The sequence below is a fragment of the Populus alba genome, chromosome 11, assembly GCF_005239225.2.
Source record: "Populus alba chromosome 11, ASM523922v2, whole genome shotgun sequence".
Classification (NCBI taxonomy): Eukaryota; Viridiplantae; Streptophyta; class Magnoliopsida; order Malpighiales; family Salicaceae; genus Populus; species Populus alba.
In genome coordinates, this window is record NC_133294.1 from 19,759,798 (window position 1) to 19,778,238 (window position 18,441).

At 30.5% G+C, this 18,441-nt stretch overlaps 1 protein-coding gene across 2 annotated transcripts; it reads left to right on the forward strand.

Annotated features, from left to right (window-relative positions):
* Positions 1 to 13,197: 13,197 nt before the first annotated feature.
* On the forward strand, positions 13,198 to 18,108 carry LOC118031530 (auxin-responsive protein IAA8). 2 transcript variants are annotated; one of them, XM_035035963.2, is made up of 7 exons: positions 13,199 to 13,384; positions 14,500 to 14,947; positions 15,037 to 15,257; positions 15,338 to 15,564; positions 15,710 to 15,851; positions 16,492 to 16,553; positions 17,645 to 18,108. In XM_035035963.2, exons 2-7 carry the CDS (start codon positions 14,540 to 14,542, stop codon positions 17,680 to 17,682), a joined length of 1,098 nt encoding a protein of 365 aa, XP_034891854.1. In that variant the 5' UTR covers positions 13,199 to 13,384; positions 14,500 to 14,539; the 3' UTR covers positions 17,683 to 18,108. The 2 variants fall into 2 exon arrangements, with proteins under 2 accessions (XP_034891853.1, XP_034891854.1); XM_035035962.2 differs by lacking the exon at positions 17,645 to 18,108 and having other exon boundaries at positions 13,198 to 13,384; positions 16,492 to 17,612.
* The last annotated feature ends 333 nt before the right edge of the window (positions 18,109 to 18,441 follow it).

The window sequence follows — 18,441 nt, forward strand, 5'->3', positions numbered from 1 at the left end:
CCCCTCAACGAAAATACACTCACCGAGGCCAGTTACGTTCTAATTATAAACTGAACACGCCCAAACTCATATCGGAGCGGGGTTGAGCTAGAGCTCGCAGTCCATTTCCTGCCCAAAAGACGCAAATTCAGTTCGAACTATAAACCAAACAGAGTCTAGCATTTGCACTTGGCTTGCCTTGTAATCGTGTAACTTCGGGTTCTGGGCTGGAAATGGACTCCAAATAAGTCTTGAAAATACGTATCAGTTCAAGACATATCCACATCATGTTTTCTTTTCCTATTTTTATCTTGGAGCGGCCTTGTTTCCCCAAGACCGAACCCTTCATCGTTCGGTGGACAGACCGTTCTTACCAAGCGTGTCGTGCAGGATGCGACAGTGTCATGTTAGGGTTTGACTGGGAATTCTGGCATCTATCTCAGCCGTACAGAAACAAGCATCCAAAGCAGGTTCGACCACGAAGTCTTGCTGCATATATACGGGAAGTTGGAGCAAAAGAGAGAGAGCTCGTGATGGATGATGAACTGCTTTTCAAAATATTGAATTTCAGTGTTCAAATTGCAACCACCATGCGTTGAAACTCGCAAAAAGAAAACGTCTCCTGCTAGAAAGTCCGTCAAAGGTGTGGTAGAACTACACAACAATACTAATAATTTACAACGTAGTTTTCAGCATCTCATAATTCACTCGTGTGCATGCTCGGATGATAGAGACCTCTACATAACTCCTCGCTCGCTCGCTTTATCGGTTCTAGCCAGGCATGTCACATTCGTCTCTACATTATTTTGGTCTATCCATCACATGCTTCGTTGTTAGAGTGTCAGGTTTCCATTGAAAAAACCAAGCTAAACTAAAGAAGAATTTATCAAGAAGGAAGCATTTAATGTGATAGGAATCTAGCCCTCCTCGGCAATCATGGCGAGACCGCACGTGAAGTTCTAGTATTTGACCATTGACTATGTACATGGTCTTGAAAATTGAGGCCCGCAGGACTTGAAAAAAGGCCCAGCATCGTGGTGGTCTCTCTCAAGTTTTAAAGGTCACCATGGCCCACTCTTGACCTGAAAATTGGAACCTGCTGAAATGCAAGTTCTCTTGACCAGTACTTGATGCTACCGATGGAGTTTTCACCTTAAAAGCCAAGAGGACTTACGTAATGGAACCCGAAGCGGTGACAGCATCCCGCACTATCTGTTTTCATGGAGGACATTTTACCATGATTTATAGAGTAACGCTACCAATGGCAACGGTGGTAATTTCTAGTAATTTTCGGGTCATTGATTCGATCTCTATTCGCGTACTTGCTCTTCATGAAATGAAATCCCAGCAGAAAATCATCATCAATGTTTATCATGTGTATGCTTGAATATTTAGCACTAAAACAACATTATTGAAGGCCTTTTGATCAGGTAAAGTCGAGCAATAAAATATAAAGGTGAAGGCTTGTATTGTTAAAAAATAATATAAATTATATTCTGAAATTTCATTTAATAACTTAAGTTATTGGGTTGAGATAGTTCTTTGACATGGTATCAGAATCTTGATAGCCAAGCGGTTACGAGTTCAAATCCCACTATCCCCATTTCTTTGAAAAAAATTAAGCACAAGGTAATGTAGAACTATGCAAGTTTCAAGCCCAAATAACTTTCACTTGAGGGAGTGTTAGAAAATAATATAAATCATATCTTAAAATTTTACCTCACAACTTAAATTATTGAATTGAGATGATTCTTTAACATCCATCACTGTTCACTACTCATGAAACATTGCTTCTTCTTCTCTTCTCTCTCTTTTTTTTGACGCCATTGTTTGTTGAGCTCAAGCTCTTTATAGTTTACAGCACATTCTTGAGCCCTTTTTAATTATGATCTCAGATCAAATCTGGACGAATGAGTGAATGGTTCATTATAACGGAAATGGAGGCCCAGAAGGTTTCAATGGGTGGCCCATATACATGCTTGCATATGATAATGGCGTTTGAGTGACGTGGGCAGAGGAGAGTGAAATACGGAAGATGATGATGCCAAATCAAACATGAACAAAGTGCTGCTCTCTGAATAATGCATGTATACATGGTTTAAGGGCAAAGCGTGCAAAGGTGGCTGCAGTTAATGATGGGTTTCTTAAAATCTCCCTCCTTCAAAAGATACATATATATATATATATATATATATATATATATATATATACAGCACTGCGGGTGAACTTCTCCTATCATAATGAAAATCAACGCGCGTGTTCTACTGTTTTCCATTCGCATTCAGACATAATTATTACCTCTTCCAGATCTTGATTCAGCTCGATTCAGACGAGACTAGTTTTTTTTTTTCACGTGATATAGCGATCAGTTTTTTAAATCGGTTCTGTTATAATAAAAATTAATATTTATAAGAAATATAATAATTTTAGTTCTAAACTAATTGTTTGTGTGTAGGTTACCACTTCCGCTGAAAACATTCCGTGGTCTTGAAAAAAAAATTAGCATTGGTTTTTAACATGAATTTAAGTTTTTTTTTTTAATTTCTGCTATAAATATAATATTTTTTATCAAATACTACGTATCTTTTATTTATTTTGTTCGTGTCTTATTAAAAAAATATAATTATTAAAGCAAGTTTTTAAAACATAAAATAAAGTATTTATATTTTGTGTGATTGAAAGCTTAAAATATTTTAATAATAAAAAATAAATTTCAATAAATGTTTTAAAAATAATTTATTATTAGTATTATTATTTTCATAATAAATACATAATAATTAAAAATATATATATATATATTAAAATTCGAAAAAAATTATAATGGTATTCAAAAAAATATATTAAAACTAAATAGTAAATGAATACGGAAAAATCTTTTGGAGTGTTAAAAAAAAAGAACAAAAAAAAAACCATGAAAGAAAAGGTTGGCAAAGGGCAGGCCCCGCGCGCTTGGCCCTGTTTTATTCTTCTCACCATTTATTTTCTTAAAAAAAATGACAGGTCACATTCTAGAAAATAATAGTGCTCCCTAACTCTCAAACTTGTGACATCATGTTTCTCTCACGTATTAACAAACTAAGTTGCGACTTGGTTTTGTCATAAAATGATTTTAAAAAGTATATTAAGATTTTTTTATTGTTAACGTGAATAGTAAAAATACCATAAAAAACTTTATTTTTTTTAGGGGAGACAAAAAAATTAAAAAATTAATTAAACCGAGAAAACTAGAAAAAAAATAATATAAAAAACCAAACTGTGAAAAAACATATTAGAATTTTGAGAAACCCGACCGGTTCGGTTTTGGTTTTATAAGCCTGAAATTGAAAAAATCAAACCGATCTAAAAAAAAAACCGAGTCAAACCGGAAATAAACTGAGTCAAACCAAAAAACTGAAAAATTGAGCCAAACTGGTTTGAACTAGTTTTGTTCTAAAATAACTCAACCAAAACCAGTAGGTTTGAATCAATTCCAGTTTGATTTTGATTTTTTAAAAAAAAATAGTTTAATTAATTTTTTTATAAAAACCCAACCGAACAAAAAATAATCACTCCTGATTCCGTTAGTGTTGTAGGCTAATAAAAAATATATTTTATCATATAAATTGTTATTTTATATTTTAAAGTATACTTTTTACTAATAGCATTTTTTAAAAATAAAAAATCAAAGACTATTTAAAATAAATATTCATAAAAATCTCAATTACCTGATGAATGAGAGGAAAAGAATCTCTTTAATCAAAATTTTATTTTCTTGTTTATCTATTTCCTTTTATTCTGAAAAAAATGTTATTTAATGATAATTATTGTTTTTTAATACAAAAACTCATCATGATTAAAACAAAAAAGATGATTCAGTAGAAAAAAAATCACCATCCTATAATTTGTACATGATAAAAGAAAAAATAATAATTAATATGTAAAAGATTACAATAAAAAATAATAAAATAGATAATTTATTTTTAATTAAGGTTTATGATCATTTTTTATAATTCAAGAATTAATTGTTGATAACATTATAAAAAATACAATCTTGTCTAAAAATATGATAAAATTGGATAATATTTTATTCACAGTAAAGTTTATTTAAAAAAACAATTAAATGATAATATAAAAATGGATAATTGTTTTCTCAGTTCTTTTATTTTTTTTATCAATTTTTTCTTTCCTTCGTCGACACACATGGGGATCAAAACGCAAACAAAATGAATTTTAGAACTTAAACATGAAATCCTCAGACAATATGAATAAATATAAAGAAATTGAAATTGTATGAATCAAACTGATATTTTCACATATTTTAAAAGTAAAAATGAAACGTTTTTTTTTTCTTAATCTCAATTCTAGTTCTTTTGATTTTTCCGCGGCAACAAATCAAAACTCTTTCTCATGAAATGGATGGTTAATTAGCACAGGAAACACTCTCAAGGACCTCAAAAACATGATAAAACACACATTAAAGATAATTATTACACATAAATTGATGCAAACATCAAGTGAAAGTATGAAATAGCAAAGAAATAAAGTTCCAGTAAAAAAAAAAAAAAGCATTGGAGGATGAACAATGCCATGTACAATATTTACAGACAGAACCAACAGTAACAGCGGGTTGTGTTTTATTTATTTTTTAATTCCCGTTTAGACCTTGAAGAAACTCTGTTTTAGCAACCTATCAAAGTCAATCACTTTGTTTTCAATAAAAACGAGTACCTATAAAAAGATAGCGATGGGCCCAGTATATAAAATCGTGATAAGAAGAGGTTCTGTAAAATGTCAACTGATAAAATTTCACATTACGAATCATGTTTGTTTTGTCAGCTGTTGATTGACCTCGATGGCTTGTGGCATAGTGGTTTGTCTATTTTGCACTGCTCTCCAGATCACCACGACGGCACCGTTTGGGAGCGGGTGGAAACTAGATCCTTTCCTTTTAAATTTTTTTTATAAAATTAATATATTTTTATATTTTTATATTATTTTGATGTGATAATATTAAAAATAATTTTTAAAAATAAAAATATATTATTTTAATATATTTCTAAATAAAAAGTATTTTAAAAAAACAATCGTAATCACACTCTCAAACACTCTTGATATTAAAAACAGTCTTTTAGATGAAGTGCATCCATGCAATAATTTTTTGTTTGAAAATATGTTAAAATAATATTTAAAAAAATATATTTTTGATATCAAAACATTAAAATAATATAAAAATAATAAAATATATTAATTTAAAATAAATAAATATATATATTTAAAAACACTTTTAAAATATAAAATCAAACCAAACATATATCTATCATATGTTCCCCTGCCTGCCAAGGATACTATCTGCTACTGTATAGAGGGCATGAGCCATGAAGTTTCACCGATTAGGATTATCAGTGGATTTAATCCTCTCCTTATCGTTTATCTTGTTAAGTCCACTTAGAAAAGACTTCGTGACAGTGTTGACATAATCAATCAATTTTAACTGTTTTAAAACATATTATTTTAAAAAATCAGCTTAAATGATGTTTGTTTTTGTGATAATAATGTTTTTTTTCAATATTTTTTTTATTTTTTTATTTTTATATCATTTTAATGTATTAATATCAAATAAATTTATAAAATAAAAAAATATTATTTTAATATATTAAAAAAAACATTCTAAAAAATAATAATTATTATAATACTGAAACACTACCGTATCTTATCTGTCTTAATAGAATGATTTTTCCTAAACAATAATAATTTAAACCAGGGATGATTTTAAACAATAATTTCCTAAAAAGGAAGAAGATAAAAGGGCTTGTGTTTTTTTTTTTCTTTTTGTCTTTCCAAGAAACTGTCATTAAAATACTTTAATTTTAGGGATTGAACTGCGGTACTTAATAAACAATGGTGAACACAGAACACGAGGGGCAGAAATTGGATCAGCAATTGGAACGTGAAAACCACGCGAAGCTAGGTCCGACTGGTGAAGAGAGAATGGTGGAGGAGGTTATATGTCGCCTTCAGTAGCCGGCAATCCAAAATTAAAAGCCGCTTTCTTGTCCCCCAACACATCATTTCGCTTCATCCTGTTTTTCCCTGTCCCCTCTCAGCCTCCCTCCTCCACTAAATGCGTCCTCTTTCTACGCAGCATACACTCTATTCCCTCCCCTTTTTATTCCCATCTTTACCCCTCCACGCTCCCTCATTTTCCCAGCTACCTCTTCTCCCAAGTGTGTGCATGCATTTGTAAATTAATTCAATATTTTCACAATCAAATCTAAATCTTGTAAATATATGTAAATTACTCAGATATTTTTAAATACAAGGTGGAGGCGAAATATAAACAGGCCCGTAATAACATATATATTAACAAATGAAGTCAAATGAGAGGTGTTTCTCCTTGTCTTTTGTAATTATTAAACAATATTTAAAAATATAATAATTATTATTTTTTAAAATATATTTTGCTCGGAAATATATCAAATAAAATTTATTATTATTTTTGATATTATTAAATCAAAATAATCTTAAAAAAATCCATTTTAAATTAAAACGTTAAAAAAATTAAAAAAAAAAAAACATAACATGATACTGTGTATTTTGTGCAGTGTAGAAAGTGAATGAAGGCTAGCTGGCTGTTAGTGTTTGGAAATTGGAAAGCATCATGATTATGTAGAGTATTTGCCCATTTGCACCTGGATAAAGTCAAACCAAGATATGATTGGGGGTAAGGTGGTCTTTATGCGGGTTTCCACATTTCACATTAGAATAGAGGAATCAATTGCCCAAAAAGTTTAAGACATTTGTGAGTCTTATCGGATTATCTTTAAGCTAAAAAGTTGGGAAAACGACACCGAGGGGCTGTGATTTGGACACATCCTGGTTAGTTGTGATCGATAAGATTACTGTCAAAAGACAAATTTGCCACCGGGAAGGACGATCTTGAGGGACATCTAGTTTCATACCTAATAATATAGTGAATGGCACAGCTTGGAATTAAAAGGCTTTATATATATATATATATATAGTTTCATGTTTGAAGTATATGATTGTTAATATTGATGATCATTAAACATTTATTTGATCGTTAATTTTAAAGTATATAAAAATTAATCAAGATATACACAAGCTAATTCAAAAACCCTATATAAATTTATTTATTTTTTAAAGTACCCGCTGCAGGTGACATGATTGGCAATACCCCCATTGTCTTTATGATTTTTCACCGTAAATCAAATTTGTGAACAACCCTTTCAATGTTTTGCAAATAATTACCGGGAGTTTGCAATTGTACCCAAAAATAAAAAAATAAAGAGTGAGCAATTATGAGAGGGTGCTGATATTGCCAGAAACACAAAAGATACCAGTTTTTCACGGCATTCTGAGATAACGTTTATTTTTATGAATGGAACTGCGTTTTATTATGTATACTGTGATGTATTATATTTTACTTGTAAGTAGATTAAAGTTTTTTATTATTATTTTTTATATTAGTACATTAAAATTATTAAAAGCACTAAAAACCATTAATTTCATGAACACACTTTTAAAATATACTCAAAAGAAATAAAAAAACACATTACAAAACAAGCATTAGGTGTATTTTAAAAGCACACTTGGTTTGAAAATACATATTGATATTTTTTAATTTTTTTTTATTATTTTGATATGTTTATATAAAAAACAAATTAAAAATAAATTATTTTAATTTATTTTTAAGAGAAAATCACTTCTAAACAGCACTTTTCATTATAATATTAAACACGCAGTAAGATAAAATCTTGTGGTTTTTTTTTTGTTTTTTTATTTGTTATCTTTGTTGTGAATGTTTTTTTTTTATTATAAAATAATTAAATTAAAAAATTAAAAATCAAAATTCTAAATTTTGGCCAAGCACATGGCTAGGATCATTGTAGACTAGTTAACTATTATTAACTTGAGTTTATCTAGAATAAATATTATTTTAGTATTAAAAAGAAATGTTAATAATGCTGTTTTGAATAAAAAGAAAAATAAACCAAATTTAACGAGATTACTGGGAGACTCACGCGGGTCGTGATGAATCAAGTTCCTTGTAATTAATTTAAAACTCAGCCTAAATCATGAGTTTCCAGGTGTAACAGTCCGAGGCAAGCCAGATTTAATTACACTGCCACAGCAGCACACGGGAAAGTAGCCCATCCAAGTAAATTCCATTCATGAAAAACAAATTAATTAGTATTTTTTTCCTTTCAAAATACTGTCAAGGGTTTTATTTTGGCCTTGTAATATCACCTATTCAAATTTAAAAAGCATATCAGAATCAAATCCATTTGTCCATTCTCACCAGCAGCATATAATCGATCCTGCGATTCTAGGTTTTACTGTAAATATAGAAGATTTCAGTGGCATTATATGCGTGTGCTTTATTATTTGTATACGATATGATACTGTAACAAGCAATAAATTATTTAAGGTGATGCGATGAATAGTTTCATATCAGAAAAATCAACATGTGGTAGGACCTAGGCAGTCTCCCTCGTCAAAAAAAAAAAAAAAAAACAGAGAGGGCGCGTAAAACCTATAAACAAAACAAATTTTATTTTGAAAAAAAGAAGATTGTGGTGCAGTTTACATTATACGTGCTCTACCAAGGTACGATATTTTTATCTTTTATTAAAAAAAAATACATGTAAATTTTTTCTATACGTTTTTGTAGTTAGAATTTTTATAAGTTTATGGAATTTAAATTTTTATACATACATGCAATCAAATAAATCAAAAATTATATATGCTAATAAATAAAATTATTAATAACAACTAAAAATAATACTAGAAAAATCAAAAAACAAGTGTAGATGAATATATTTAATCTCACAATATGCATCATTTAATTGGTTATATTAACTAAATTTTATTTATTAAAAATATTTTTTATTCAATAAAATGATAATTAAAACAAACAAACATGTTAAATTGATTATGCAAAATAAAATAAAAATATTATGCAAGGTTGTATAAAACTAAAGATATTATATGAAAAATAAGCATTTTTATTCTAAAAGATAAATTTTATTTGTGCAAAGGAAAAAAAAATAGATGAATAAAAAAAATCCCTTCAAAAATTAAATACATGCAAAATAATTTACAAAAATATCTATATCCAAAGAAGGTTAAATAAGCAAACAAATAAAAAAAATCACAGGTGAGCAATATTAATCGATACATAAATTTAAAAATTATTTAAAAAAACAAGAGCAAAATTAGAAGAAAAATAATAACTTTAGATTTATGATTTAATTTGTCAAGCCTATGACAAAGTCGTAGACTTGACCGAGTTAAATAATTTTTTTCTCTTAAATTTGTAATTTATGTAAAAAAAAAAAAGTGCAAAAAATAAGCTCAACATGCCTAAGTAATGGCAAGGAAATGCCCATTGGTGAGGGCGGGCTTTCAAGACCAAGCTTGTGCGACCAGGGTTGGTTTATTTTATTTTTTATTTTTTACTTTTTAAATGGGCGAATAACAATAAAAATATTACATAGATGACACGTTGCCTTCCATGACAATCGGCATGTTGTCTGTGATCCTAGATTTTACCCACTATAATGGTGGATGGAAAATCAAGTTAATGTTTTTTTTGTCCTAAAATCCTAATGTTAAAGTTATCTCAACCTAAAAATATCTCATTAGCACTTTTTGAACAACCCCGAACCAATTCATTACTCAAAATACCCAAAAATTATAAAAATACCTAAAAATGTAAAAATATCAAAAATAAAATCAAGTTAGATTTACCGTTAAAGTCACGCCTTTTTGTATTTTATATAGTATACAACAAGAGCACCAGGTCCTAACTTTTATCAATATCCACCACTCTTTATATAGAGAAAGTGTTTGTTTTTGTAGTCCAAATTGCTTCACACATGATTTTTTAACTTTAAGAAGCTTTAAATTGATGTTTTTTTTATGATTTTAATATGATTATATAAAAAAAAATATTTTAATATATTTCAAATTAAAAAACACTTTTAATTCACATCACAATAAAAACAAGAATTTGTTTTTGCATACTTACTCACAACTACTTTATTTAAATACAATGGAGGATATGTTCAATCGTTAATGTATTTGACTTCATCAAGACTTACATTTAGTATGTATTTTAGATTGTGATGCATGATGGTTTCTAAAATATTCCTCACTAAAAAATACAATAAGGTAATTTTTTTTATTTTTTATACCAACACATCAAAACCATCAAAAAACTATTAAAAAAACATTAATCTAATATTTTTCAAAGCCAAAAACACTTTTTAAAAGAATTTTAAAACATAAACACAAGCACTCTTAAACACACCCTTAATATAATCATTTTAAAAAATCAAACTTCACATAATTACACGTGAATAAATAACTTTAAACCACGCGAGAAAAGTATTGTAGATATGTGCCTTGGTCTATTGTAGATTTTAATAGTAAAAATATTATTTTATATTTCATTAAAAAATCAAACAAGCTGGCATTGAGGGGTAAGATAATCTTTTTCATGAGATTAATTTATCATCCTTCATCTATTTCATGGCAACACTGACTTTTTAATATTCTTAATGACAATAAATTTACTGCACTGACCTTTAAAAGTTAAAAATCATAATCTATGGTCTAAGAGTTTTACAAGAATTTCATTTCCAAAAGAACAGCACGGTGACTCCACTGATCTCACCATCCAAAAATTTAGCCTTGATTTCAGAGGCTTGATAGTAATTTAATGGTGATTTATTATTATCATTATTATTAATTAGTTCAAGATGCATTTTAGTTTGATAAAATATACATATACAAAAAAAATTATTGCCACGTGTCAGCCATGAATAAATCTACCGCATTATTTGATTTGTCTTGATGTCCTTTTCATTCCTGGATAACATGTATATGTTGTTTCAATCTAATTTGGTGTATATTTTCTTACATTCCCCCCTGTTCCCCCCTTTTAACTCAAATTGCACCATGTCCCTTGAGAAAATCACATAAACCCTTCGATTTCTTTCCCATTTAGATTTACTCCCTCTTCTATTGAGTTTAATTTTTAAATTTGAAAACATTATTTCAATTTGAAAATTCTGGTGTATATTTTCTTCCTTTACTTTTTTTCATCTTTCATACCTGGTTTTCCATTTTTTTATTACTATTTTTTATTTTAGATGATCTATAAAATTGAATTCTTTTTTGTAATTTTATCATTCTTCATTTTTTTTTCCAATCAGGTTTGATTCTCGTTCTTTTAGATTAATTTTTTTTTAATTTTACCTTTCAATATTAAATTGGTTGGGAATTGACATTTTTTATTAAACCTGGGTATGATATTTCAGAGTTTGTAATATTATTTCTTTTATAATTTGATCCTTCAACATTAAATTGATTGAAAAACGACCTTCTTGATTAAGCATGGGTACAATATTTTATAGGCTATGATCTTGGAATATTAACTTAAATTTAAAAGATTTACATGGGTTTTATTTTTTTTTGTTTTTCATGTTGTTAAATCAGGGTTGCATTTTTTTATACCATTAAAATAACTGAACTTATCTTTTGTTTCTTTTATGTTATTTTGGAATATTATCCTGGCATCTCTTTTACATTTTCTTAATGCACCCAAAAATATTTGCCCTAGCCCATATCATTGTGCTTACAATCGATGTAAGTTCACTAGAGTCATTTTTAACTGTTAGTTTTTTTTAATTTTATATTTTTTTTTAATTTTAAACTTTAATATTCGATTCGTTGTAATTTAATTTTATATTTTGTTTGTAAGAGTTCTATGGTTTTATCACCATTTTATATTATATATTGCAAATTTAATATGTTAATCATGATTGATCCATATTAATTCAAAATCTTGATATTTTAATATTTTTGTTTAATATATTTCATTCAACATGTCATTAATTAAATATTTTAAAAAAACATTCCTGCCATCGTGCATCAATTTTTTTACTTTCTAACATTTTTTTAATGTTAAATTAAAACTGCCCGCTGTGTATCAATTGTAAAAAAAAGTATTTTATCACATTCACACCCATTCACTTTATTTATTAAAATTCTGTTTGTTTTTGTATTTTAAAAAATATTTTTAAAAAAATTTAAATTTTTTTAATTTTAAATTAATATGTTTTTAATATTTTTAAATAATTCTAATGTGTTAATATCAAAAATAATTTTTAAAAAATAAAAAAATATTATTAATATTTATTTTAATAAGAAAAATTATTTTAAAAATAACCTCAATAACACTGCTAATGATATATCCTTTTTAAATTTCAATTGGTACGTCAAAATACAACAGTACGAGTCACTTGGCACCTGAAGGAAAAAAGATGACAACTGAATTGAATTGATGCATTGCAATTTTCACCTTTCTCCCATCAGCCAAATGGAAAATGGTTGCCAAAGCAGAAACACTCTCTCAATCCATCATTCCAGGGCTATCTGCAAGTATGACAGTTTGTTTTTTGAAATTGATTTTTTTTTATTATTTTACAATTATTAAAATAATATAAGTTTTTTAAAAATTTATTTTTAATTTTAGCATATTAAAATCATAAAAAAATAGAAAAAAATTATCTTGAAGCAATTTTTTTAAAAATCTTTAAAAAAACAACTTTAGAGCTTGTTTAAGAATGTTGTTTATTTTTTAATTTCAGAATATTTTTAAATTACTTTTTATTCATAAATATATTAAAATAATATATTTTTTTATTTTTAAAAAATTATTTTTAATTTAATATATCAAAATAATTTAAAAACACAAAAAAAATTTAATTATATATAAATATTAATTTTTTTTTAAAAATATTTTTAAAACACAAAACAAATACTACTGGAATCTTACTTCAAAGTGGGCACAAAAAGGGCTTCCATCTACTCACAGTGAAATACCAAATCCACCCTCGAGCCGATCAACGGCTTCCATTCAACCATCTCCATCACCAGCCACTAAAATTAAAATACACGATTCTCTCTCATTCATTATTATTCGGGGCATTATTACATTTATGAACAGATAAATAAATAAACAAACAAACATTGTTATCATCCAATTAAAAAAAAGAAAGAAAGAAAGGCGAAAAAAATATAAAAAGAGTAACAAAAGGAAGGGTGTTTTTTTTGTTTTCTAAAAAAAGGTTTTTGCTTTTAATAAAAATAAAAATAAAGAAACAAAAAGGTTCTTATTTTAATGCATAGAGTTTCACACCAGACAGCAAATAAGCTTTTGTTACTTTGTGCCAAAATGGAGGATCCTTAACTCTCTCTCTCTCTCTCTCACCCTCCTCTACTTCTCTTTCCAAACTCCCTCTCTCCTTCTCTCTGCTTCTAAAACAGAAACAAAACCCTCACAATTGAAATCTTCACTTCTCTTCTCCAGCTACAAATCCACAAATCTAAGTCACAGGTAAACAAGTTACCCAGTGCCCTTTGTTGATCTGTTTCTGATTTTTTTATTTTAATTTGCACGCCTTTTTTCTTTTTCTCTTATTTTTGCGCTTTCATCTTTCTGCCGTCTGGCTTTTGCTGGACACTGTTTGTTTGTTACTGAAACAAATGCTGCAATCTTTTTGCTGTTTTTAGTTTCCGTACTGGGGAAACCCATGTCAAGAGTAGGTTTTTCAGCTCAATAGTTGCATGGAGACTGTCTCGCTCGGCAGCTTAAAATTTTTGTTTCTATTTTTTTTTCATACTTTCTCGGCATCCAAACAAGATTTATCTTTCCTTTTTGTTCTTTCTTCAAAAAAAAAAAAAAACAGCGAGTTATTTGAGGCGTGGTTTATTAAGCATGCATCTACTTTTACTTGACTGCGGTTATTTCAAGTTCAAAATGTGTTTTGTTCCTCATCTTTTTCCTTCAGTAAATTATTCAGTCGGAAAATGGATTACTCATTAACGTTCAGATTAGATCTCTGCAGTTGTAAATGGTTATGCAGCCTCTTTTTATTTTTTTTCCCGTTTATAACATGCTGTAAGTTTATTTTTATTTTATTTTAGCTCGTTTTGACTCAGGAAGGTGTTTTTACTTCTGCTGTAATTAATAATTCAAGTTTAGTTTTTAATATATTTTTTTACATTTATTAAGATTTTTAGTGTTATTGGATACTTTTTTTCGCAATTTCTATTTTTAAAAAAATTTGTGTTTAGATCTTGATGTATTTTAGAAAGTAACTAAAATTGCGGTGACCATAAGCATCACGCCTGGTTTTATTTTATCTTTGCAAATTTTGTGATTTTATTTGTGCTTATTGCTTTTAGTATGGCCCTTTGACCAAGAATAATTTATCATCCAACGGATGCTTGATTGAATTAGGGAAATTTCAGTATTAATCAACCACCATGTATTTGTTATATTGTTTGCTTCCTGAGGGCAGGCAGCCAGCGGTCGATGAATTTTTTGCTATTTGCTTGTTCTCTATTTAAAGAGATTTGAGGTTTTGTTTTCGCCGATATGATTTTGTTCGATGAATATCCAAACATTGGTGTTTGTTAATGAAGTTTTTGTGCTGTGAAACCGAGCAGGTAACAAAAAGAATTCCTAGTGTTTTTATTCTTAATTCTGATGTCTCCACCATTACTTGGTGTTGTGGAGGAGGAGGGTCAAAGTAATGTCACTCTACTGGCTTCTCCGGCCTCTGCAGAAAGTGCATGCCTGAATGGTTTGGAATTGAAAGAGCGTAACTACATGGGTTTGTCCGATTGTTCTTCCGTGGACAGCTCGGCAGTCTCTGCAGCATCTGATGAAAGAAAGGCTAGTTTAAATCTGAAGGCTACTGAATTGCGGCTTGGGCTTCCTGGGTCTCAGTCTCCGGAAAGGAATCACGAGCTTTCCCTGTTGAGCTCGGCATTACTTGATGAGAAGCCCTTCTTCCCTTTGCATCCCTCAAATGATGGTCACTACTCAGCACAGAAAAATGTTGTTTCGGGTAACAAGAGAGTGTTCTCTGATGCCATGGATGAGTTTTCAGAGGTGAAAAAAACTGCCTTTTTATTTACTGAAGGGAATAGAATGATATTTACTCATGATTCTAACTTGAAAAGTATTCATCTGTGGTGCAGAGCAAGTTTCTGTCAAATTCGGAGGTAAATGCAATGCTCTCACCCAGGCCCTCACCGAACATGGGATTGAAACCTGGCATGTTGGAGAACCTTGGAGTTCAACAAGCTAAAGTGAAAGAGATAGTAGCCCCAAAGGCAGGACAAGAGAGACCTCATGCGGCAAACGAGACCAGACCACTTCGTAACAGCTCCGCAAACAACAGCAGTGCACCTGCTCCAAAGTATGAAGTGTTTTTGTGTCAAGTCTTAAGATTAACTGCAAGACATTGAGAATGATCTCTGGTATCCCTTCTTTTGGCAGGGCACAAGTTGTGGGCTGGCCACCCATCAAATCATTTAGGAAGAATTCCCTTGCCACCACCTCAAAGAACACAGAAGAAGTTGATGGTAAAGCAGGGCCAGGTGCTTTATTTATCAAAGTCAGCATGGATGGTGCTCCTTATCTTAGAAAAGTGGATTTGAGAAACTACTCTGCATATCAGGAATTGTCTTCTGCCCTCGAGAAGATGTTTAGCTGTTTCACCATCGGTGAGCAAAATAAAATTTTGATTTGATATGTAGAATGTGGTTGGTGGACATTGTTATTATATTAAGTGTTGAGCTAGTATTTTACAGTGGACACGTGTTATGTTTGCTTATGGATCGAGTTACTGCTACTTTGTTATGATGTCAGGCCAATATGGATCCCATGGAGCTCCAGGAAGGGAGATGCTGAGCGAGAGCAAGCTGAAGGATCTGCTGCATGGCTCAGAATATGTTCTCACTTATGAGGATAAAGACGGAGACTGGATGCTTGTTGGCGATGTTCCCTGGGAGTAAGTGCTGACCGGTTTTGCTTGTTTGCATCAATCGAAATTGGTTCTTGTTGTTGACTTCAATAATATCTGACATCTTTAGCCATTGCTAACCATATGATTTTTATATGAACAAAAATGAACTGATATTTCATATTTAATAGCTCTAGGAAGTAGCTGGGATTGAGTGCAAGGAAACAGAAACTCTATTCTGTATAGCCACCCAAACTACCCCGCCCCTGCCCCCACCATGATGACACTTGCATGAGGGTTAATGCAATTTTTTTGCCTTGTTGTGATATTGAACTTGGTCAAAACTGTTTATACCTTTGCCATGTCCCTGTTGTACTTCAATTTTGAAATTAAATCAGGGAACAACTGGGAACTTGAGTGAGTAAAGACTGCGAATTGACATGAACCGATCTTCCTTGATCTACATTCATGGTCATAAACTGTGGTTTCATTTGAACTTATTGTTATATTTGCAAAAAATTGACTGGATCATATATTAAAGGATGAAATTAGAATGTAACTTCTTTCAGTGTTCATCTGCCAAGCAATATTAACAAGCACAACTCATGATCATGCATTAGCAACAAATATTCTTAATGTAAGTTGCGTGATAAACCTGCATTCTAATTCTGTCTATCTACCTGTTCAGGATGTTTATTGAAACATGCAAGAGGCTGAGGATCATGAAGAGCTCTGATGCCATTGGCCTAGGTGCGTTTTTTATGTATCTCAAGCCAATTTTACTACTGTTCTGACTAATAGAGTGTATAAGAACCATTGAAATGTTTGTCTTGAGAATTATATTAGCCAGTCATGATTTGTGACAGTAGGACTTGTCCTAGACAAATCAAGTGTGCTTCAAAAAATACTTATCGGATGAAATTTGTTTTTTCAAATCTCACCTGGTAGAAAGTCGCCCCAACATGAAACAATAGAGGACAAAACACAGATATTGGTGGAAAAGTTGTAATACTGGGCTCGTCCTATGATCCTATAGATCCTTATTTTTTGTTGTGGAAGTAATTCAACAATACAGTCTGGTCTTTTTGTTTTGTATCTAGAATCTTAGCATATCTAGGACACGAGATGAAAAGGTTTATGTTGTCTGATCTTCCTTTGTTATTTTGGATGAACATGTATCTGTATGTACTTGTTTTGGTGGGGTGAGTGCAAGGGGTCAGACATGACTTATTATTAACATCGATTTTGACCTCGTAATTTCTGCATTAAATGTTATGCTGGAAGTACGTTGAAATTAATGCTAGAAAATTAAGACTTGGAGCCTCGTTAAAAAGTGGAACTGTTGACCACTAGGAATTTTATTACATTGGTAGCACAAATACTAGCTGTTGGCCTCAGTTCACAATGTTATCCATATTTCTGAAATCAATATTAGTAACTTTTAAAATTGTGATTGCTTATGCACCTTTTATCAACCTTCGAAGATCATTTTTTGCTTTATACTATGCTGGTTTATATGTAAAATGTCAGAAACAGATTTTGTGCTTTACAGGTACGAATTTTACTTATTAAATATTCTGAAATTGTGCTATACCAACCCCCCCAATTCATGTTTTGTAAGTTATTTATCTAACAATAAGAATTCTTGATGCCCTAAAATGTTTTTGTGAACCAAAGTTTTTGAAGTGGATCCTAGCTAGTGCCAGCTGAGCCTAATTTTGTGCTTGCTAGTAATTTGCTGTGATTCTTGTTAAGCACTTGAGTGTTAATCCCCACCAATTATGTCGAATAAAATTTATTTTCTCAAGCTAATTGCATACAAGTGTTTATTTTTATTGCAGCCCCAAGGGCCATGGAGAAATGCAAAAACAGGAATTAGCCAGCTGTTCGCATGATTGTTGCTATCCATCCAGCAGCCTTTGAGTGTTGAATTTGGGAAATTAGTAAGGGGAGCACGAGTCAGGTTTCAGGTGGGGTGGTGCAAGGGATGATAAGGTGCTGGAAAGGGTAGAAAGATCATGAGCACCTGCGGTTTTTATCTTAGTATGTTTATGTTTCTGTTTCAAGAAAATTATAATATCTGTTTAGTCTGTTAAAATTATAAATCTCCAAAGACCTGCATTTGGGAGTGCAACCGCAATTCTATGCGTCGAGAGTCTGGATCGTTTCCTGTTTCGTACAGGACTTCAGTTTGTAAAGTGCATTGGTTGCTGATCTTTTTTTTTTTTAATTTTATTTGAACTGGACTTGTCAATCTCTACTATCTGTTTGTGTTGAATGGAGTATGGTAAAAGACCTTATCCAAGTAATCTGTCCACTGAGTTTGCTTTTATATTCGTTAATGGCTGCCTGAGTGATATTCTCTGTCATTCTTATCAACGCACTGGAAAGCAAGAACTTAGTTTGCTAGAGGAATGATTATCTTTTCACAAGGTTCTCTAATAGTAGGCGATGATGGGGGAGGAAATCACACCCTTATAATGATGTCAAATATAATTGAAGTGGTGGGTTTCATTAGTAGTGTGTATAAACAAATGAGATATTGTCTGTCCTGTAGATACGTTTGTCGGAGAGTACTCGTTCTAGGCATGTGATTGTCAGTTGACAGGGCTGCATTATTGATGTTTTTGATCAGAAT